The sequence below is a fragment of the Rhizomucor pusillus genome, assembly GCF_041956525.1.
Source record: "Rhizomucor pusillus strain CBS 183.67 unplaced genomic scaffold VTP01scaffold_4, whole genome shotgun sequence".
Lineage (NCBI taxonomy): Eukaryota > Fungi > Mucoromycota > Mucoromycetes > Mucorales > Lichtheimiaceae > Rhizomucor > Rhizomucor pusillus.
Window position 1 is genome coordinate 1,193,532 of NW_027192146.1, and position 21,717 is coordinate 1,215,248.

The 21,717-nt window shown below is 45.3% G+C and overlaps 7 protein-coding genes across 7 annotated transcripts; 2 read left to right on the forward strand and 5 right to left on the reverse strand.

Moving 5' to 3' along the window:
• Nucleotides 1-218: 218 nt before the first annotated feature.
• Nucleotides 219-1,268, reverse strand: VTP01DRAFT_7785 (uncharacterized protein; the record flags this gene model as incomplete). The annotated part of the gene is made up of 2 exons (XM_069386834.1): nucleotides 219-568; nucleotides 698-1,268. 2 exons carry the CDS (start codon nucleotides 1,266-1,268, stop codon nucleotides 219-221), a joined length of 921 nt encoding a protein of 306 aa, XP_069242250.1.
• Nucleotides 1,269-1,860: 592 nt separating this feature from the next.
• Nucleotides 1,861-3,561, reverse strand: VTP01DRAFT_7786 (uncharacterized protein; the record flags this gene model as incomplete). The annotated part of the gene is made up of 1 exon (XM_069386835.1): nucleotides 1,861-3,561. The coding sequence occupies one exon, from the start codon at nucleotides 3,559-3,561 to the stop codon at nucleotides 1,861-1,863; it is 1,701 nt and encodes a 566-aa protein (XP_069242251.1).
• A 3,883-nt stretch (nucleotides 3,562-7,444) lies between these two features.
• Nucleotides 7,445-8,598, reverse strand: VTP01DRAFT_7787 (uncharacterized protein; the record flags this gene model as incomplete). Its single annotated transcript, XM_069386836.1, has 4 exons — nucleotides 7,445-8,079; nucleotides 8,143-8,306; nucleotides 8,376-8,421; nucleotides 8,487-8,598. 4 exons carry the CDS (start codon nucleotides 8,596-8,598, stop codon nucleotides 7,445-7,447), a joined length of 957 nt encoding a protein of 318 aa, XP_069242252.1.
• A 905-nt stretch (nucleotides 8,599-9,503) lies between these two features.
• On the reverse strand, nucleotides 9,504-14,274 carry VTP01DRAFT_7788 (uncharacterized protein; the record flags this gene model as incomplete). Its single annotated transcript, XM_069386837.1, has 5 exons — nucleotides 9,504-10,056; nucleotides 10,118-10,236; nucleotides 10,292-13,711; nucleotides 13,772-14,164; nucleotides 14,230-14,274. 5 exons carry the CDS (start codon nucleotides 14,272-14,274, stop codon nucleotides 9,504-9,506), a joined length of 4,530 nt encoding a protein of 1,509 aa, XP_069242253.1.
• A 442-nt stretch (nucleotides 14,275-14,716) lies between these two features.
• Nucleotides 14,717-16,186, forward strand: VTP01DRAFT_7789 (uncharacterized protein; the record flags this gene model as incomplete). The annotated part of the gene is made up of 1 exon (XM_069386838.1): nucleotides 14,717-16,186. The coding sequence occupies one exon, from the start codon at nucleotides 14,717-14,719 to the stop codon at nucleotides 16,184-16,186; it is 1,470 nt and encodes a 489-aa protein (XP_069242254.1).
• A 419-nt stretch (nucleotides 16,187-16,605) lies between these two features.
• Nucleotides 16,606-20,784, forward strand: VTP01DRAFT_7790 (uncharacterized protein; the record flags this gene model as incomplete). Its single annotated transcript, XM_069386840.1, has 15 exons — nucleotides 16,606-16,651; nucleotides 16,717-17,288; nucleotides 17,384-17,439; nucleotides 17,492-17,815; nucleotides 17,890-17,950; nucleotides 18,357-18,596; nucleotides 18,683-18,983; nucleotides 19,032-19,270; nucleotides 19,331-19,472; nucleotides 19,622-19,682; nucleotides 19,744-19,834; nucleotides 19,909-19,983; nucleotides 20,034-20,081; nucleotides 20,155-20,492; nucleotides 20,673-20,784. 15 exons carry the CDS (start codon nucleotides 16,606-16,608, stop codon nucleotides 20,782-20,784), a joined length of 2,706 nt encoding a protein of 901 aa, XP_069242255.1.
• Nucleotides 20,785-20,790: 6 nt separating this feature from the next.
• VTP01DRAFT_7791 (uncharacterized protein) lies at nucleotides 20,791-21,567 on the reverse strand (the record flags this gene model as incomplete). Its single annotated transcript, XM_069386841.1, has 2 exons — nucleotides 20,791-20,890; nucleotides 21,260-21,567. The coding sequence occupies 2 exons, from the start codon at nucleotides 21,565-21,567 to the stop codon at nucleotides 20,791-20,793; spliced, it is 408 nt and encodes a 135-aa protein (XP_069242256.1).
• Between the last annotated feature and the right edge of the window lie 150 nt (nucleotides 21,568-21,717).

Consider the following 21,717-nt stretch of genomic DNA (forward strand, 5'->3'; position numbering starts at 1 on the left):
GCTGTTCAATTATTATGACATTGGCGCAACCCACTGCGACCACTGTTGCCGGCGCGACATCCGTTTTGGAAAATGCGACATGCTTTTTTAAAACAGCGACATTAATTTTCATTGGCTAACGACATCAATTTTCATTGGCCTACGACATTGTTTTATAAAAATACTGTACTGTAAGATAAGCTTGTATCGATTGATGACTAAGGGTCTTTTGCCTCGATCTAGTAAGTGCTTGTCCATATGTTCTCGACAAAAGACCATGTCGGAGCCACAGGCGCACCTGAGCGAAGATTCTTGCGGCATCTAAGCTCAAGACAGACGCGCTTTCGATAATGTCCTTTCTTGTTTTGGCCCAAAGAGACACGTTTGTGATCGATCCGACCACTCTCAGGTTCGGTCCTGATATCTGATGCCAGTTGATGGCCTTGCTGAACGGTTTGGGCATGCGAAAGTAATGTAATGCCCAACCTAAATCTGAAATCCCCATGAAGGGTGTCATGCTCGTCCTGAGCGAAGAGAGTATATGCAGAAAATGCAATAGCCAAAGAATGCCAAAACTCTGACTTCCCGTCTATAAGACCGCATTACATTATGAAAAGAAGTAAGATTGTCCCGTCTGTTTGCGATATCAGCGGCTCCTGTAACACACGAAGGATTATTATTTGCATAGACTCACGTTACCTTTACAACTTATATTTACCTTTGTTTGCTTCGTATTCATCGAACACAATTGGCCTTTTTATTGTGTTCATACTGCTTTCCGGCAGATCTCGTTTTATCTCTCGGTCACTACGCGTCGTAGCACTGCAGTTGCTTATTACAACCTTTGGCTGACGATCACGCAATGCAGTTACATAGACATCGTCTACGGTAGAGTTGCTGCAAACAAAGCTGCCAAACGTCGATCCCAGATCGTTTAAGGTATCGTTTTCAGGCATTCCTCTTGCCCAATATCTCCTTGTTTTCAGTTGCATAATGGAGTACAAGCCGAATGCTTTCAGTTCTCGTACCGTCGTTGGTGAGCCAAACCACGAATGTGCAATTACTGTTCTGCCAGAATAAAACCAAGGTTTTGTAATCCTAGCGACCGAGGCAACGGTTTTCATTCTGAAAACATCGTCAAACTCTTGCGACAGAGTATCTTCATTGACATTAACGCGTATGATGCCGTTTGTTGTCGCATCAGCTACGTCTTCCTGCATGGGTGTGGCCTCATCCACTTGCTGATCTAAGTTGTCGGCACTAGTAACGTCGTCAGGAAGTTCTTCCATTCTATACAACGAGCGGACAATTGAGTTTTCGATTTTGCTGATCCCACGTCTTCTTCATCGGGACATGTCGCGCATTATTCTACCAGTTGGTAGATGACGGTAAAGCACTGTATTCATTTTGAAATTGTTAAAGCATATCCCACAACTCATTGAGCCTTTTTATAATAGCAATTTAAGCAGAATTTTATTGTCTAAAAATGGCATCTCAAGCATCTCATGAAGTACATTGTCGGTCATTGAGAAACATATAACAATCTTGCGTGTTAGCGTCGAAGCTCTAAGAATATAGAGTATAAATATTCACATCGATGAACGAGACTATTCTAAACTCTTGTGTAATCTCTAGCCAAATGGCTCAAATTCAGGTTACTGACCCCTTGTGCTTGGCCAAAGTGTACTGTACCTGACAACAACCGACAAGATCACCTGATGCTGCCCAATACGTCCAATTATCATCAGGCATGAATTGATGATGAATAATAATAATATGTTGGGTATTTATGAAATAGCAGCTAATACAGTGTAATGTAAAGGAGTGCTCTGGTAGACTTATTAACAATTAATATGACCACAATGCTCTTGGATGGTTAAATTACTGTGGATGAAAATGCGTTGTCAGGGAGGACGATGGGATCAGTAGATCAAAGTGTTCGTTGAATCGGCTAGAGCTCAGTATCTTTTGTTTTCTCGATGCAGTTCCATCATCATCGTTATCCTTGCCCGGTTGCAGCGGCAATGCTGCGCTCTGCTGCGGGCTTGACGTAGCGATAGGTGCTGCAGGACTTTCGGTTTCTGTCATCGTTTGTTGTTGTTGTTGTGGAGGGGGAGGAGAAGGAGGAGAACACGATCTTGCACCGATGGCGGATAGAGCACGGCGCAGCTGTTCGCCCCAACTTTCGCTGCCATCAGGCGACGTTGACCCTAGCCGCAGTGAAAGCGGGGTCAAAACTCGTCTGATTGTTGAGCTTCTCGCCGCTGTTGTTCTTTGTGTTGGATTTGCTACGTTTCTTTGTCGACCATCATCGTGCTGTTGCTGCCTGCGCCGGCGAACACAGCAGCAAAAAACGATGGCGATAACAGCGACGAGAGCTAGCGCGCCTAGAACGGTTCCTAGGATAATCGCGACAAGCCTACTAATCGCGTTTCCATCACCGACAGATTCTTGATCTGCTGATGGCGATGGCTGGTTAGAGGGATACAGTGGTGTATCGAGCCACCACGAGGGTTCAAAAAACGATGACGTTGCTGCGTTGTAAAACCGAAAACTGTCGTGGCTGAAAGGAGATCCGCCGTACAGAACGATGAAATCATGGGAAACTGTCGTCACTGTGCCGCCTGCCGCTACTGGTCTGAAATTGTCCGTTATCCGCGTGAGGGTGCCCTTTGCTTCCGCGGTAGACATGTCGAGTCTCCACACGGTTGACTGTGGTAGTGCCAGCATATCAATCACCGAGATTAACGTCCCATTTATCACATCGCCGGACAACGCCGGTGTGATCAGTACCGAGTCTATTAGATTGTCGTCGGTCTGCGGCGGCGGTATCGCAGCTGCTTGCACCGTGTCGGCTATGCTGCCGTCCAGTGTGAAATTCGTGACCTGGCCCCGCCACAACATGATGTATGGGTCAAAACAGTGCACGGCCACGTTGTAATCCGGGAAGACTGTATCGTCTGATCTGTTCAATGGCGTTGTCATCAAGTATAGTATCCAACGGCGAGTGCTGACCATTACGGATCTCGTAGTAACCAGCGACGGCGGCGTATCCGCGGTAACCGGCGTCTGATACCAGGTCCAAGCGGTGGGAACACGCATATCGAGCACGAACGTCGTATTGTCAAAAGTCCACGTCGATGAGTTTGGATGCATCACCGCTCCACCGTAAACAATGAGGATATCGTTCCACAAAGCCATCGCCGTATCCCGACGAGGTAACTCTGGCTTAGCGTTAGCACCACCAAACGAACGCGTTGCCACCCCCGATCCGTATTCGTTAGCCGTGACAACTTTCCACGCGGAGGTGTTCAGGTCGAGCGTCAGGTTCGATGACTGCGGCGGTAAAAAAATGGACACACCGTAGCTGGTGACAGCACAGCCGCCGCCGTGTCCAATATGGCCAAGCGCAGATTGCGGGTGCATAGCGCCAAGTCGTGTTACAGCTGGTCCGCTTCTACCGCTGGAAAAAGAAGGAAACGTTAGGCTGAAGTAAACGTCGTTCGGTTGCCCTCCAAAAATATACAATGAGTTGTTGTAACTGAACGCGCAGTGATCTCGATGAGGCAGGCCGTAGTACATGTCGAAACTGAAAGACGCTGTGTTGCCAATGTATACAGGTGCTGCATCAGTTGCATTTTCGAGGACAAAAGCAATGAGTAACACTGCCAGTATCAGATAGGATGCGATGTTGGTTCGCTGCAAAGCAGCTCTTATGTTATGACAGAACGCGCTTCTGGAAAGTAATAAGAGATAATAATACATATAGAATTATTGGATGCAATGCGAAGAGAAAAAGATAATGGAAATACAACAACATCCAACAAAGCGTGTTTCAAAATCAAGAGAGAAGAAAGAAAAGGAAAGTAATACATAGACAGAAAGGTTTGGGAGTTTATAGAAACTTTTTTGCTTTGTTATTGCGTCTCTCTTGTACGCCTGACGAAATGGAGTGTACAAGAGAGAAAGAGATGGAGAGAGGGTAAAAAAAAGGCAACATTTGTTAGAGAAGAGATAAATTTAAGTACAAAGGTCTAGTCGGGTCTGCGTATGCTTCCATCATGTATGCAATTTTTCCATGTTCTGCATAGTCTGACATGAAGTAAACAAAGCTTTGACCAAGACGATGGGTATTCCGAGGAATACAGCGGCGAAAATCTTTGTGGTGGCAAGAGTCCCGTGACCCAATTGACACAAACCGCCATTTGAATATAGTAGTTTGCTACGCTTTGTTATGGTGTGCACAATAGATCATCAATAGCAATGCTCACGCCAACAACAACATGGGTATCAGAAGTTTACAAAAGTTATATGCTTCAGCGCGGAAAGAAAAGAAAGAAAGACCAGGCAAGATGCACGCAATTGGGCAAAATGCTGTGCATCCATACGCCTTACTCAAAATGCAGATTTCTTTGCAGGCAGATGGCTGCAATCTGGCGCATCTCGTCAGGAATATCGGGTGCAGTTAGCTTGCTAGCCACAATCATGAACACATACTGTATGATATCTATACATAGGTGTAGCATTTCCCAAAAGTGGAATGGTCCGATGGCAGCAACAGCAGCAGATGGGTGGATGATTCTAGCGTGCCACGATTTTTGTAGCGACATCTTAGATCTTTCAATCGCTGCTGTACCTGAGAGAATAACGAGATACGGATAGAGGGACTTTTGATATCGAGGATCCACGTTGCTTGGAATTTTGCCATTGTTTATGTGTTTAGCCAAAACGACCGTCGTCACCCGCGAATCTCTGGAACGAAGGATACCTTCCTCTTGGTCGTATGATTATAGCATTATCGATTAGCATTCTCTGTAGATGATGTCCAAGTTTGTCAATTATCGAAAGAGCAGCGGACTGCACGCATAAAAGAACATGCCTTGGTACTAGTATTACATGGTTTAGATGAGAAGAAGGATATCAGATATTGCCTGATGATTAAAAACAATTATGCTCAAAGTTACCTTTTCCTGCCTTACTCGACAATAACCATGCGTATAAAGCAACAACAGGTTTGGCTACAGGGATATTTAATCGTTCAGTGTATTTTGCTTAGGGATCATAAGTAAGGTGCCTAGCAAGGCTCCCAATATGTCCAAGCAATAATGTCCCATGCAGTTTAATCTAATGATTTCGTTCACAAAAATCGCAAAGCTAGTTCTGCAAATCAATTAAAGAATGCTAAGGAAGAGCGGGTTAATCAGTACTTGCCCCACAAGGAAACAAAAGGGCGCCTTTTGTCATTTCTGTCGTGCGTGTAGGAGAAATAGGTGCCACTGTCTGTAGCTGCTGGGGGAGACACACACGATGGCGCATCCGACGTTTGCTCCTTGCTAATTTAATTTATCGTTATGAGAATGCGCGAGTCCTTTACTACTACTACCACTACTAGTCACATTGGCACATGCTCATGTTGACAGCCCGCCGATGCATTAATGCGATCATGGGACATGGCGAAAAATAATATCGACAAGGAAAATTGTTTGGGAGCACAATAGAGGAAGCGTTGACAATGAGGTTCTTACATATCTTCTAACGCAAAGAAGGTTAAAGACGGACACAGGTTAGAGACACGGGTGTGTGTGAGAGCCACGACAGAATTCCAGAATGTTTTTTTCTTTGCTTGCTAAACCTTACAACTCTGACATGCTATACATACAGATAAATAAGGCGCGAAAAGGACGAGGTGGTTTGTCCATGACGACGACGGGTAAACACACATCCGCTTATTGTTACGATGACGAAATGATAGCTGCAGTGGAGGCAATTTGCATCCCTATTATTTTCAAACAAGCTTCTTTTTCAAAAAAATTCTTCTCATTCCTAACTTGCAAGGACCGCGCTGGCCAGTTTTTCACCGAACACGATCAAGTGCCCCTATCGGGCGGAGGAAGAAAAGTGACATGCATACATGCTGGCAGCGCGTGTTGCCGCTTCTTCTTTAGCATGACGGAAGAGGCACCGAAAAAAGTTCAAAGTGTGTAGCATCAATGCCGTAAGGGTCGTGACCTGTCGGCTATGCACGCATTGTAAGCAGGTGGATATGCACAAGCCAACCTAGTGTATGTATGTAGACATTTATTTTCCTAACCTGAATAAAGCCTATGTAGCATTTCTCACAAACACACGACGACATCGCCATCGCGCCCAGGAAGAACCAAATCGTACGTTATTTGCACATCCTTCCTTTTCTGCTGATTATTCTTCTGAAAGGCCGAGATCGGGGGTGGGAGGGCCTAGATCGATCCTATTATTGTAATCACCGCTTGCTAGCCATCATCGTCGCTGCTGTAATTATCATCATTTATTCGGTCAGAGTATATGCAAAAAAATATTTCTAGGCCCCAGCATCCGTGTCACGCTGCTACAGGACCAGCGGGGTAATGATCGCTGCATTAACATGTGGCAACGGTGCTGTTGATACTGATAGCAAGTAACTGCACATGTACCTGTCACTCACTCACTCTATCTATCTTTTCACTGTCATCATCATTCCTTGGCAGCAGCGGAGGAGCAACTCTGGTAAGGTTAGTGGGTATATGCAGGTTCGGGCCAATGTCGCTAGAAAGGTAAAAAGTTACTATCTAGCGACGACCGTCCCCACACCTGAGTCTTTGTTACATCCGTATATATTATTTTGTGTACATGGTACTACTTTAAGAGGAGAAAATAGGACACTTCATCTGTTCTGAGATATATAGATGACGATCAATGACGATTTGGAGCAATGTCTGTTCGCAAATTTTGCCTCCCTTTTATGGACATGTACCACCTTTTGGACCTATGGATAACTTGTCTTAAATTCCTGGCTCTCAACATGCTGCTTCTTGTTTCTAAAGAAAAATATAAACTAAATTGAGCTTACTGCAAAGTATTCATCTCTCTCTTAGCGCCCCCCATCCCCAAGATCTTGATCTATCACACACGCAAAACCCCCAACCCCAACAATGCTCGCCTGCACAACCCGAACGAAACGTAAAGTTGTTTTTCCTCTCGATGACAATAATAATGCGCAAAACAGTAACCGATTAAGGTAATCTAGATTCACTATGCATCAGTATGCAAAATGCGATGCAACGAGGTAATGACGACGATGAGGTCGTTGTTGTTGTTGAGTTTATGGTATCAGGAGGTAGTAATGAGGGTGGACTAGAGAAAAGAAAAAAGTTCGTTAAGCGGGGTATTCAACACATATGAAGGTTCAATGATCTGCAAGTGTGTGATCTCTAGCGTGTGTCGTACATCTTCTCAGCAGCTAAATAATAATGGACTTCGGAAGGGACGAGGGGGACAAAAGTATACATATATTTTCTTTTGGGTTCAACAATATGGAAGAAGGATTATAATATGTACAGTTAGAACAGGACGAGCAAGCTCAAAATCAACTATTTTTCTTTCGGGGTATAAAGAGAGAAAGAGAAAGTATAAGCGCATTTGCGTGCATGTGGCTGGTCGGCTGGGCTTTTTACGACAGCATGCAAGGGTCCGCAACCATTTTTCCACCAGCAGCAGCGTAATCCGGCGGTGAAGACGTCAACATCCAAGATGGATCAATCGTAGTTTGTTGAGCATAGTAGTAAGAAGGCGGAACGGGCGTTGACAGTGGGTCGCGTTGATAAGCATACATCATGGCAAAAAAATCTTGTTGTTCTTGTTGTTGTGGTGAGTTCCAGAATAAGAAAGATTCTGGAGAAACCGACATGGAAGCAACAGTGGTGTCAATACCAGAGGAGGCAGCGGAAACTGCAGTGTTAAAGGTACTACAAGTAGACGTAGGAGTGCTGACGTTGATAGTTGTGTGGCTAGCAATGGTCGAAGTAGGAGGCGAAGAAGATGGCGCCGCTTGTTGTTCCTGTTCGACGGTGCTGATGACAGGTGAGGGCGTAGTAACGTGGCTTCTATCGTCTTCTACTGCGACAGGCTTTGCACTATTATAGTTCTTGTTATTTTTTTCTGTAAGCGGTGAACGAGCCCGTCGCGGTGCCTTGTTCTTTAGAATCTTGCCGGAAGCCGTTGCCTGGTTGCGAAGACGTTCATTTTCTTTGCGAAGTTCAAGGATCTGGTTCATGTATTTTGTCTCACGTTGGATACTGCTGGCGACTGTAAAAGTTCTTTCTGTCAGCACGCAGCTTCTAGCAAGAGTGTACCCAATGGAAATCGTACCATACTCGAGTGACTTTGTAACAATCATAGTCTTGCTCGGACGACGGACCGATTGAAGCGAAGGTAGAGCATGCGCAAGCTCTTGGAACTTGATATTCAAGTTCTCACGGCGTTGGCGCTCCAGAGCATTGTGAGCCGAGCGACGGTCAGCAAGGGCAGCATCGCTGTTAAATGTTTGCTTAGTATGCAAAGCTATGATTTATTAAACCTGATGATGATGTAGGTGGATTTACCTTTCATCCAGAGCATGCATCAGCGACTGTGATGAGTTGAGTGCAGCTAGAAAGACAGGGTGATGTGTGAAAAGTGTATTCTTCTTTCTTAACGCCACGATGATAGGTTACCATAGGAAAACGACGTCGCAGATGATCCGACGTTAAAAGTGCCAAAAAAATTGTGGGCAGCGTGGCGTAGAGAACGACTAGCGTTCGAAAGTCGGTACTTGTCAGAAGGCATCTGGAGAGGAAAGAGTAGAGGAAAGAAAGTGTAAGGGAAAGCGCAGCAGGTGAAAAAAGTCCTTTTCTTTTATACTTTTTTTCCCTTTCGCTTTTGCTGCTCTATTGGGTTGCTCACGCATGTTGATCCTTCATCTGTTACACACAGCGAAACATCCGTCTGAGCGCTCCCTCGCAATTTACCTTTGTCCATTTCGCTAATGCATCGCCGCTCACTGTTTGTTACCACGAAAGAAAAAAAGAAAATAAGAATAATTATTTTACAACGAAAAATAATCACATATTCATTGACGAACGATATACTTTATCGATCACTTTATTTTGAGATGTGATTGTTTACTTTGCCGTCTGTCAATCCATCATCAACAGCTTGGATGCCTGGGTTGGCACCCCATCGGGAACCGGTAGCCAAATCTTCGATGGCCGGTCCTGATCCTTACCACCTTGCTATTTCAACCACAGGAATCTGTCACAACGATCAGCAAGCATTGTGTCACTATAGCCTACGTAAGCACTCACGGAGATCATTGCTTTATTTTTTCTTTCCCTGTGGAAAGGGCAAAGGAGAGAGAGAACAATGGTTGTTTTCGCAGGGCCTAGACACTGAATGGGCTTAACCTTTTTTTCAACTGCTGCCTTCTTTGGCTTTGCACCCCGAAACCAACCCCTAACAAGGCCATCATCTTTGATATGCAGTCTGGTCATAAGCGTTGGGTCCGCCTATTTTGCGTGACCCACGCTTGTCGTACGGAAAGGATAGGCTTTGCCGATCATCCCTTTCGCTCGAAAATTCATATCAAGCAGAAAAGCCCGGTTTACCATGTATGGGTAAAAATCGTCTGCGCGCGGACGTCCTAGTACATCGCTCGCCCATTTTTCTTCTTTTTTATTTTATTTTTCGTGCAATCATGGGGTATATTCGTCTGCAGCAGCAGCAGGCGCTGCAAGGCCACCAAACCCTAGATACGTTCCCACAACCTCACGCTCCCAAAATCGAAGCATGTACTGGTCCACATGTCCAACAGTTAAGTTCATCGCCGGATCTTCTACTTCTTCGTCCTCTGCTTCGTACATTTTGTCGTCTACCACAGCTGATGCTGACGCGGCTGCTGCATCTTCGAACGGACTATTTGCTTCAGATGATGGTGGTACCAACGGTGTTTCTTTGCTGCCACTGCATGGACCAGGTGACTGAGAGGATAGTGAAACACTTTGTCGCTGCTGCGTTTCGTCAAACTCCCGCTTGTCCATATCCATCTCGTTCCGTGCAGTAATCGCAGCCCGCGCATCGTTTTCATCTCCTTCAGCTTCCAGAAGCGCCTGCTCAATGTCCATAACAGGAGGAGCTGCAACACTTGTACTGCTCCCGGTCACTTCTGGCAAATCCCGCCACCAGTCGGCCTTGTGGAAGTAGTCATTGGTAAACTCGCCTTCTTGAATAACTACATTGTCCAGCATCCTACACAGATTTTGTTTCACTTAGTAAGATTTTATCAATGTGTATGTCATCACAAATGTACCTCTTTTGGTTTGCCTTTTTGAAAATGTTCTCTTCAATGGTGTATTCTGTGACAAATCGGTAAATATGCACATCGCGAGTCTGTCCAATACGATGTGTTCGATCTTGGCATTGCTTATCCTAAATCCCGTTTATGAGCCCGCAATCCTTTCTAAACTCCCCTTTTTCTCCTTACCATTGATGGGTTCCAATCGGAATCGTAAAATATGACAGTGTCAGCTCCCGTCAAGTTAATACCAAGACCACCGCTTCTCGTCGACAAAATAAAAGCCAGAATTCGCTTATCATTATTAAACTGTTCTGTCAGCGCTTGTCGCTGTTCAATCTTCGTAGCACCATCTAAGCGGAGGTATCGATGACCGTGTATATTTAAAAATGCTTCAAGAACATCCAACACACGTGTCATTTGGGTGAAAATAAGTGCGCGATGACCGCCAGCCGCCAATTGCCGCAACAGAACATCAAGTTTCTGGAGTTTACCACAGTCATATTGTAACAGGCGCTTGTCAGGGAATGCAATAGATAATCTTGACCGAATCGGGTGGAAAATGTCGTGCTTGAGTACTTTGTGAAGTTGGACTTGAAGCGTCGGCGGAAGGTCGACTGGCACAAGGGAATGCTGATCAGCTGCTATGTGCCTCGTAACCACTCCAGGTGTGACAAAACCATATCGCTCAATGATATCCAAGTTCTTCTCGATTCGATCCTCATAACTCAGTACAGCTGCACGGAGATAATCACTGCGATGCATGTATGTTCGGTTATCATGATGGTTTGGGAAAAACTGCTGATAAAGCGATGACGTTGCATTCTGGCAATGTTGTATTAACCAGCTGCCATATATCGAACGTCTTGCGCATCGAAACGAGTTGATGCGATGCATTGACTCCCACCGCTCGATCGCAGCCGCACTTTGGACAAGCTTGTGAAGATTGCGGTATTTTGTCAAATTACTGCATTCACTCCATGCATGTTTCAAAAGATCTCGGTATTTGGTGGAATTAATGCCACGAACGCCGGCTTTCGCAACAACGGATCGATGTTTTGCAATTTCGCCAAGGAAAAATTTCGCTGCGTTCAGCATGTCGTATGATTGGGAAATAGTAGCTGACAACTCCTCGTTTCCTGTAACAACAAGATTCAGAGATTGAAGAGTTTCGTAGTCGTCAGGAATGGATAATCGCTTTCGAACGAACGTTTCAATGTGCCGTCCAGTAGCTTGCACCGAATCATCCATGGCAAAACTCGTCGTAATCGGTCGTTCCTCAAATAAATCCGGGTGGTTGCAAACCTTACGCAGCTGCATCAAGCAGTTGATGATACTGAGGAAATTGCCGCTAGCTAATGTGTCCTTAGTTTTCGCTCGACTCATGAAATCATCGTATAAAAATCGTTGTCGCTTTGATAATCGGCAGTAAACGATATGCTCATGCTTCGCAGGTAGCTGTTTCTCGACATCAGCTTTGAGTCGTCGCAAAAGATAGGGTCGCAACACAGTGTGAAGCTTTTGTATCGCTGCGCGAGATTCCTCATCCATGCCCTGTTGACTTTCAATCATCCGATCCACTGGATGGGAGAACCACTCTTGGAATTCTTTCTGGTTGGCAAATCCAACGGGCATAGAAGCAGAAACACCGTTCGGCATCAAAAAGTAAAGCAAAGACCACAGCTCCATAAGGTTATTCTGAAGGGGTGTACCCGTAAGCAGTAACCGTCTTGATGAATTGAAATTTAGTAGAACTTGCCATCTTTGAGAGCGGAAGTTCTTGATATGATGCGCTTCATCGAGAATGAGATAATGCCAAGGTCTCCTTCGGAACACCTGTTGGTCTTGGAGTACCAGTTGATACGACGTGATGCATACATGGAAAGCGTTTGGCTTTGACCATCCTTGTCGTTTTTCCTTGCGCTCTTTTGGATTACCATAGTAGGTGAGGATCTTGAATCCAGGAAGCCATCGCTTAAACTCCATTTCCCAATTAAGTATCACACTGGTAGGGACGACGATCAAGTGTGGTCCCCAAACACCTTTTTCACAGGCCAGGTACGCCAGCAACGAAATCGTTTGGATCGTTTTGCCAAGACCCATTTCATCAGCCAGAATACCGTTCAGACCATTGTTATACAAACTTGCCAACCAGTCCAAACCAACATGCTGGTATTCGCGCAAAGTTCCGCGCAAAAGAAATGGTATCTGGATGTTGACGTTTGTTGTCGACAAAGTCGTTCCTGTTGGCTGCTGGGTAATTCCAGTAGTAGGCGCCTTGTTTGTATCTTCCTTTTCGGCTGCAGCTTCCTTTTCGGACGGAAGTCCGTCAATAGTCTCGACTGCTTTCATGGTTGTTTCAGGAGTACTTTGTTTCTCCTGCCTGCTTTCAATAGCAACATGCTCGTCGAATTCAACATCAGATACATCTGTGCCGTATTCGGTTTCTGTTGTCTCGTCAGCAGATTGTAAATCCTCGTCCTTTTCAGCCTGCATCTCATTATCCTCTTCCGCTATGTGCATATCTAGATCCTCTGGCGCTTCGTTCTCATCAGCGTTGGTAGCATCAACCATCTCCACATCGTTGGCGATATTTTCACTTTCAGGTTTCAGATCAGCTGTATTTAGGGGTAGTGTAGTGCCATCTTCTTGAGGCGCTTCACTCGTATCTTTCATATGTTGATCGTCTTGATCGATGGGCTCTTCTCTGCTAACACCATTCACAAATACTTTATCATCATCGACTCCTATAGCGACTTGAGATGAATCATCTGTTTCAGCCTCGACAGCATCTGCAGGTGTTGACATAGCTCCCGGCGTTGACCCATTTGCTGGTTGCAATTCATGTATTTCATCGATTTTTACACTCGTGGATCTCGAACGAGGCGAGGGTGTAGCTGAAGTCTCTCGATCCTCGCTGGCAAATCTTCGCCTGCTCAACTCCTCCATTCTCGCTCCAAGCATTTGTTCTGAATGTTCCAGAATTTCTTGCAAATGCCGCTGCGCTTTTCGAGACAGTTGTTCTTGCGCCAATTCTCCTTCTCTTGCTTTGCATACTCTCTCGATGACTTTCCATTTATTCATGACGAGCTGCGCCGTTTGCTTGGCAAGTCGAGCCAAGCGACGAGCTTCGATCTTGGCTTGCTTTTCGCTCTGAGAACGTTGTATACTCCAATATTTATCGACAGCTTTGGCACATTTGCGAGCCACATTCACACGTCCTTTCGCTGCATTCATCTTCAATTTGTAAAGCCGTGGATATTGCACCAAAATATCGTCATCGGTATCTTTAATCCTCTTGCGTTCACCTGGCAGTGACTGGTATGACTCTGCGTGAGTATGTAGCGAAAATGCACCGCGGTCGGCTACGGCTTTAATTCGTTTCCGCAACTCCAGTTCCTTTTCCATGATCCTCTGCGCCTCATCTGGTGCTTCTTCGCCGTCGCCAACGCACGTATGAGACTGCAGATATTCTCTGACTGTCCTGAATTGTGCGAAATACTTTTGAGCACCTGCCCCTGTTGACATCCATGGTTTCGTTGATGATGAAAATGACGGATCAGCCGATGATATGCCAGCTGTGCTCCCTCCACCGACATTGTTGTTTTTCTACAGATAGCATGAGTACAAGCTCAAGTCCAGCCCTCGCAGAGATGTAATACATCTTACATTTGGCCTAAAGTCAAGTACTCCTTGAGTACTTTCCAGACAATTGAACTCGTTTGTTGTGAATTCATGTTCGCTTAGCAGCTTTGCAAGCTCGCGCTCTGCATCCCGTACAAAGCTCTCTCGAAATTTTAGATACTCTGCGTTGCCAGATTTTCGAGATCGCGGGCCGAGATCACGTCGCTTGATGGTTGTCCGTGGAATTATGCCTAGCCGTTGCTGCCGTTCGTGTTCTTTGACTGCATTGCGGGTTGATCGGCCTGGACCACGGTCAGGTACCAGTATATTGACGGAACTGACGTTGCCGTCCGAATCAAAAAGGGACCTGGCGCCATCGCTGTGCTTGCGAGTCTTTGGTGGCCGTCCGTCGGCATCCGTCCTTCCTGTGATTCGTCGCTGCAGGGAAAAAAGGATCAGTCGTCGCAGGGCAGCTATTACCAATGTCTGAAAAATGGGCGTACCTTCTTTGGACGTAATTTATCGAGCAAGTCCCATGTCTGAGACATTGCGGTTCCAGCAGAAAGCAAGAAAAGGCGACGACGAGAGGGCGGCGGGCCGTGCGTGTCAGAAAAAGCAGCCCGCTCTGGAAAATCCCAGCTTGCCGACGAGTGTTTGATTGCATGTTTCATGCATCTGACCCTGCCTCCGTTACATCAGGAGAAATGCACTGCTCTGCATTATTTATTTCGCTGTAATGGATAGCAAGAAAAGCCACTACATGTAGAAGATAATGGTTTGTTCACTAGGGAAACCATGCGCCAGCTTGCTCGTAATAATCCATACAGGATGAGGATAACTGTATAACAGCCAATTGTACGATTTTCCCTTGTGCTGGGGGACGGGCTGATATGATAAGAAGAAATCGATAGATGCGATTGCTGTTACTCAAAAATCAAAGATCTATCTCTCTTTTCCATTTCGTCTTGATAACCGCCACAACCCTCGACAATGTCAGAATCGCAAACCTTTGAAGATATCGAAGGAGGCGGATCGCTTGTCGTCGCTTACCGCGTCGCAGACAAGAAGGTTCTGATCGTAGGAGGCGGCAACGTTGCCGCGCAGCGAATCAAGTCAGCAAAGATCGCCGATGCACGCGTGGTCGTTGTTGCACCAGCAGAAGGCTTGAACGAAGAAGTAAAGTACCGGATCGACAAAAACCAAGTCGAGTGGATCGACCGGCCATTTAAGGACGAGGACCTAGACGACAGCGACATGGTACTGACAGCCTTAGACGACCACGAAGAATCGCTCCGGATAGGCCGTCTGTGTCGTGAGCGACGCATCCCAGTCAACGTAGCTGATGTTCCATCCATGTGCGACTTTTATTTCATGAGCCAGCATCGAGACGGTCCTGTACAAATTGCAGTATCAACAAATGGAAAAGGTCCAAAGCTGGCAAACATGATCCGGACGACAGTGAGCCAGGCGCTGCCTTCGAATATCGGCGAGATTGTAAAGCGTATGGGAACACTTCGAACTAAAGTCAGAGAGTGGGATCCTGCCATTGAAAACTCTGAACGTCGGATGGGTTGGGTAACAAGACTCTGCGAATCCTGGGGACTCGAAAACATGTCTCGCCTCATCGAGGTAAAGGATGAACAAGAAATGTACAGCACATTGAAGGCATGCTATGAGCAAAATAAGATTCCGTCGCTGGATGATGTTACTCCTGTTGAAGCAGAAGAAGCTGCTACAAAGAAGCCTAGCATAGCGCTGTTAGGTGCAGGTCCAGGCGATCCGGAGCTCATTACAGTCAAAGCAAAGCGTTATTTGGAGGAGGCCGATCTAGTAGTTAGCGACCGGTTAATACCTCAGCAAATGCTTGATCTTGTTCAAGGAGAACTTCGAATTGCCCGCAAAACTACTGGAAAGTCAGATCCAGCTCAAGACGAGCTACTAGAATGGTGCTACGAAGGTTTACAAAAGGGTCAGCGAGTCGTCCGTCTCAAGATTGGTGATCCATTGGTATTCGGTCGCGGCGGCGAAGAAATATTATGGTTCCGCGAACGAGGATTTGAACCGGAGCTCATACCCGGCATATCAAGCGCGTTCTCAGGACCCATGGCGGCCAACATACCTGTTACTATGCGCGGAATTTCAGACCAAGTTATCATCACGACGGGTCGTGGTACAAAGGGATCGATGCCGGACTTGCCAGAGTATAGTCCCACGAGAACACTGGTTGTGCTTATGGCTGTTGGACGGGCTCAGGAACTCAAGCAAATCCTTTTGGATGATAAAAGGTATCCATCGGATTGTCCAATCAGCTGGATCGAAAATGCAAACTGCCCGCAGGAACGGATCATTTTTGGATCATTGGAAGAAATGGATACTCTGGTGCAAGACAAGTCCATTGTAGCACCAGCAGTTTTAGTAGTTGGAAACAGTGTATCTGCCCTCAACCAAATTAAAAAATGAAAACTTGAATTGCAAATGTAGCAATTGCATCAATGGATACGGAGATGTTTGTATAGCAAGACATGTAAAATTTATTTGACACCTTCTGGTGGCCAAGTAAGTAACTTCGTATTGATAGTCTTAGTTCAATTAGAACGACCAAAGAGAGCCGAGAAGGGCAATGCGAGTCAAGTGCTTGTACATCACGAAACTTTGTGAGTAGTATACACCTTCGCGTTTACTGTTTATGAGAGGAATGTAACAGTTACCAGAAAGTTACTCTTTTCATTCAAGCTCCTCCTCGTTTTCTGAGAGTGCTCCGCATTGACATAGCGTCGTGTCTTGCTACGCTTTTTACCTCCACTGACTACTTGCATTTTGTTCAAAACCATTGCGTTTCACGAACCAGCTGTGAAACGACTGTCAGGAGCAGAATGTCAATGATTGAGTCTGCAGAATCTTTGCTAGGCGATTCTGCGATCGAAAGTAAGTCCAGCAACCGCGTCGTCACCAGCAAGAAGCTCAGGATGTTATCCCTATTTGTTTCTCAGAAACGGTATCGAATCATATATTCGAACCTGGCGATGCAGACAGCCTGCTAGTGGGCGATGTCGTCGTCGACCATCTTGGCACCTTGCGTGAATCTTCGGTGTCAGACGAAGACAACGACGACGACGACGACGACGACGACACGGACTCTGTCGTGTATCTCGGTGCAAAAAGCGGCGGAGGCGGCGGCGGCGTTCGCGGCGGCAGAAGAAGGATTTCGCCCGATTTAGATTCACCGTGTATCAACGGCAGTCAAACGCTTGGTGGTGATTCACTTGACTTCGACGACATTGTTACTAGCGATTCAGACTCTCTAAAGGATAATTTTGGCTCTGGAATGGGGTCTCGTCGCAAGAGAAGAACTGCAGAAGTAGATCCTGGATCTGATCAGGAGCGCGCAGTGAGCGCAACAGACAAACACATGAAAAACAGCAAGAAGAAGAAAGAGGATGATAAAAGGAAACAATTAGAGGATGAGCAAACACAAGCTCTATTGATGCAATTGGCGCAAGAGGAAGATTTTGCCGATGTTGAATACACTGTGGAAGCTATTATTGGGCATAAGATCTTTAGGGTGAGCTTGGATTACAACATTAAAAGAGGAAGCGCAGAGAGAGGGTCTTGATATTGACTATTGTAAAGAGCAGAGTAGTCAAATATCATGTCAAGTGGCTAGGATATACAGACGAGGATAATACATGGGAGCCAGCAACCCAGTTGCACGAGTGAGTAAAATTGATCGACGAAAAGACCGCTCTATTCTGACATGCCCAGCAGAGATGTTCCTGATCTATGCCTGCAATATTGGGACAAACAAAAGATAAAGCCCATCAATCTGCCTACTTCCACACTCGAAAAAGAGCTACAAAAGACAACGAAAACCGACCAACCACGAGCACCAACCAATCCATACGCACGCCGACTTTGGGAGGCAGACATTACCGAAGAAAGTTTATCTCCATTTTTTCGAGAAAGAGGTTACAAAATTGCATACGATCAAGACTTTCCAACACAAAATACAAATTGGCACAAAAACATGACAAGCATCTTTGGAATTCAAAAACATGACGCTTCCGGACAGCTGTTAGTATATTGCCGATGGTATGTTATCTAGAGGAATGGACGTATGTGTGTGGAATATAGTTACATATGCTTAAAGCGATCCTTATCACCAGGTCGAACGGGCACAAGACAGTGCATGCAGTAGAAGAACTACACCAGAAAGCGCCTGACATCGTAAGTTTGAAATAATAGGATATATTGAATACTTGAACTAACCAACGATCCTCTCCCTCCTTTCAGCTTGCCCGATTCTACGAGTCGAGACTTCACTTTGAAGATTAAAGCAATTACACCCTAGCTCCTCTACCCCTAAATCATGTATTCAATTTTCCCTTTTACTACCACAACGCAGCACATTCACATACGCACGCACTTGCACACATTGTATCTCGCTTTTCTCTCAATTTATCTTTAACAGCAGAGGCAGAAAAGATCATAACTGCTTTTCTTCCACAACCTCCCCCTCAGATTGTAAAATGCGACTCTCTGTAAGCCTACAAACAAGATATATATATAATTCATTTTCACATAATAATGTATTTTATTCATCTCGATATCTTTCCTTTGCTGCTTGCGCAAGTTTGGAGAGTCTCGTTGGGCAAACGCGGTCTTTGTCAATATTATCCTCCAAGCGATCGTAGCCATCATTTTCGAATCGATTATTTTTGACTACCATTCAAATGCAGTAGATATTATCCGGGTGCAACGGCTCGATAGACCCGAGTTTGGCGAGAGTCTTGTCACTGCGTATGCCAATGCACGCTCGCTCCTAGTCTACTTTGTGCTGTTCATATTTGCTCAAATATTCACGGTCATTCTTGTATTTGATGCGGCAAGTGGGAGATTAAAGAAAAATTTTCTTCTATAGTGGAACAACTTTTAACGTATTATTCTGTGCATATGTAGGTCTATCAAAAGAATACCATCCAGCTAATTGCACTGGTCGCATTCGAGCTCGGTATGAGCGCCTACACAGTTATCCAGTACCACCAAACAATGACGCTGTTTGCGGATACAACAGCGCCGAATGTCATTCTTGCACTTGCATTTCTCGGCGACGCGTTGCATGCATCCAACTGGGCAGAAATGGCGCAGATTGGTATCATGTTTGGTAGCAGCGCCGTATTCATGTTTCTCGGCTACAAGCTGTACCTGGAATTCGGTTGGTGTATATACCAAAAGATTGGTGCAGACCTTGCCATGCGCGGTAAGTGAAGAAAAGTGAGGTTCTAGCATGGAGCAATGACGATAATAGTTACTTCCTGTAACAATAAAGACAGATACAAAATGTACCAAATATTCATGATGCTGCTCAAGTTTGATTTCTTCTTTTTCCTTGGATTTTCTGTACAATATCTTGCTCTGCTGATCGTCGCATGGTGGCCAGAGGCGACTACAGCCCAGGAGAAACAAGAGCTAGTGCATACGCTTATTTTGCACATTGGCCTCAGCTGCGTGGTCAGCGTCATCATGTTGATCCTTGCATATTGGGGGGTAAGTGCCTTCTGCTTATTGTCTCTAAACTGTCCGTATATTCTAAAGTAAAACGATTAGTTGAGGAAAGAACTTGAAGTCCATCTATACCTATTCTGCGTCCTCTGCTTTGCAAGTATGGGTTACTTTGTATATATTTTACTCCAAATATGGCAGCAACCTCAAAGATTTATCGGATCACGATATTTTCTAACCTTCTTTCGTAAGTATTTCTCAATCATACACTTGTATTTAATTCATCATTGTTAATCTTCTTTTTTATGCAGTGTGCGTGGATATGATGTTAATTCTGGCAAGTCATTGCACTGCGAGATACGAGATCGTTTGCTCACAGATTATGTAACAATGTAGATTTCGGTACCTATCTCTATCATTTGTATGCGAAATTTCAACCATGGCTTAATCAATCACAGTAAGAAATCCTTGCACCAGTTGTGGATCAACGAGCGCTAATATTGTTTTGATTTGCCTAGTATCTCGGGGCACCAGCGTAGCATCAATGTCAAATATTCTAAACGTATCAGCTTTGAATGCACAAGGATCACAGACTGGATCCAAAAGGTGGTCCATAGAATAAAAACTTCCACATTATATGAGGATACACTTTGCGAACCATGCGAAAAGAATTGTCCATCTAGAGCCAGCAGGCGGCTCTTCCCGCTGATTCAGATTTTGTGGCTTCCATTGTTCAGCGTGTGACGTCTTTCGGGGAGGTAAGCCACGTTCGCGAGTTATATCAGAATTTTCAGTGACGGCAAACCAGTGCTTCCTCCTCTTCCTCCAGCTTAATTCGTTAGCAATGGATCACCAAGTATGTGTTTGCATTGTCCTAGCCATTTCAACTCCAAAAGCAGGAAAATATTAACACTCCATTCTTTGTTTAGACCGAGAAGGCTTACCAAAAGCAACCCCACATCTTCCAGGCCCACAAGTTCGGCAAGTCCAAGAACAAGCGTTGGGTCAAGGATGTCGGCTACGGCTTCAAGACTCCCGCTGAGGCCATTCACGGCACTTACATTGACAAGAAGTGCCCCTTCGTCGGTGAGGTCAACATCCAGGGCCGTATCTTGACTGGTGTCGTCGTCTCCACCAAGATGAAGCGCACCATCGTCATCCGCCGTGACTACCTCCACTACGTGCCCAAGTACAACCGTTACGAGAAGCGCCACAAGAACATCTCTGCTCACTTGTCCCCCGCTTTCGACAACATTGGTGTTGAAAAGTAAGTATCGTTAACCTAATTGAGTCCTCCTCTCCTTCTGCTGCAATTACCTTTGTGTGAGGGACAGGGCATGTACGTCCATGCCCCCATTGTAATGTCCGGACGAGGTAGTTGGTGAGGTAGCGGCTTACCAAGCCTTTGACGTCCATCTGTTTTACTTATTCTTCCGCCTCTATTTAGTGGTGACATTGTGACCGTTGGTCAGTGCCGTCCCCTCTCCAAGACCGTCCGTTTCAACGTCCTCAAGGTCCAGAAAGCTAAGGCTGCCAGCAAGCTTTTTGAAAAGTTCTAAGATTCTTCAAATTGCATGCAAATAAAGAGCACTTAATCTACTTGTTTCTCGAGATATACGGTGTGAAGCATTGTATTTTTGTTTGGTCAACATTGCTGTGGTATACCTAGAGTTAGTATGACTACGGTTTTCTATGCAGTTGGATTAAGTTGATAGCATCTCAATATGATTCTTTTTCTTCTTCCCGGCAATTGATCGATTTAAAACTTTATTTCTGCACCAAAATTTTGTGACAGAGTTTTTGATGTAAACTTTTTGATCTGACGAATTGCCAATGGAGCATTTTGTTTTTTACTTGATTATTATTATACATTACCACTACTCTGGGACTACTACATAGTTACTGCTATTACTAACTAGGTGAGACGACGAGATGCATTCATGCATGTATATACACGTAGACGCAGTCATTATTCAAATTTTGTGGCCTTCGACCATGTAGGATTCGATAATCTGTCGATCAGCAGTGCGCAACCTGACCAGATAGTTTCCATCCGGTAGCTTGAAATATTCGTTCGAGTACGCTGCCACGGATGAAGCCGCCGAGAGCAGCGACGAGGATGATTGGGGAGCAGCAAGTGAAGTAGCGTCAAGCTCGTTTGGTGTCGCGGGACGGGACCAGTCGCTTGGAGCAGTCGTCACAATGGTAGAAACCGACGACGACGATAAGGATAGCGGTAGCTGCTGTTTCTGCTTCTTTTCCTTTTGCTTTCGTCGCTGGTGTTGCTGAGGCGGTCTTTTCGTTAGCTTTTTGACAATAAACGATTGAAAGAACTTTTTCATCTTTGTTGCAATTGAGGTGGTATGATACAACAATAATGAAGGAATAAAATCTTTTTAGACGGCTCTTTTTATCTTGGTTTTTTTCCCTCTGAATGCAAGATCCCTACGGAATATACACATCCCCGCGCTGCAAACCGCAAGGTTCGAACA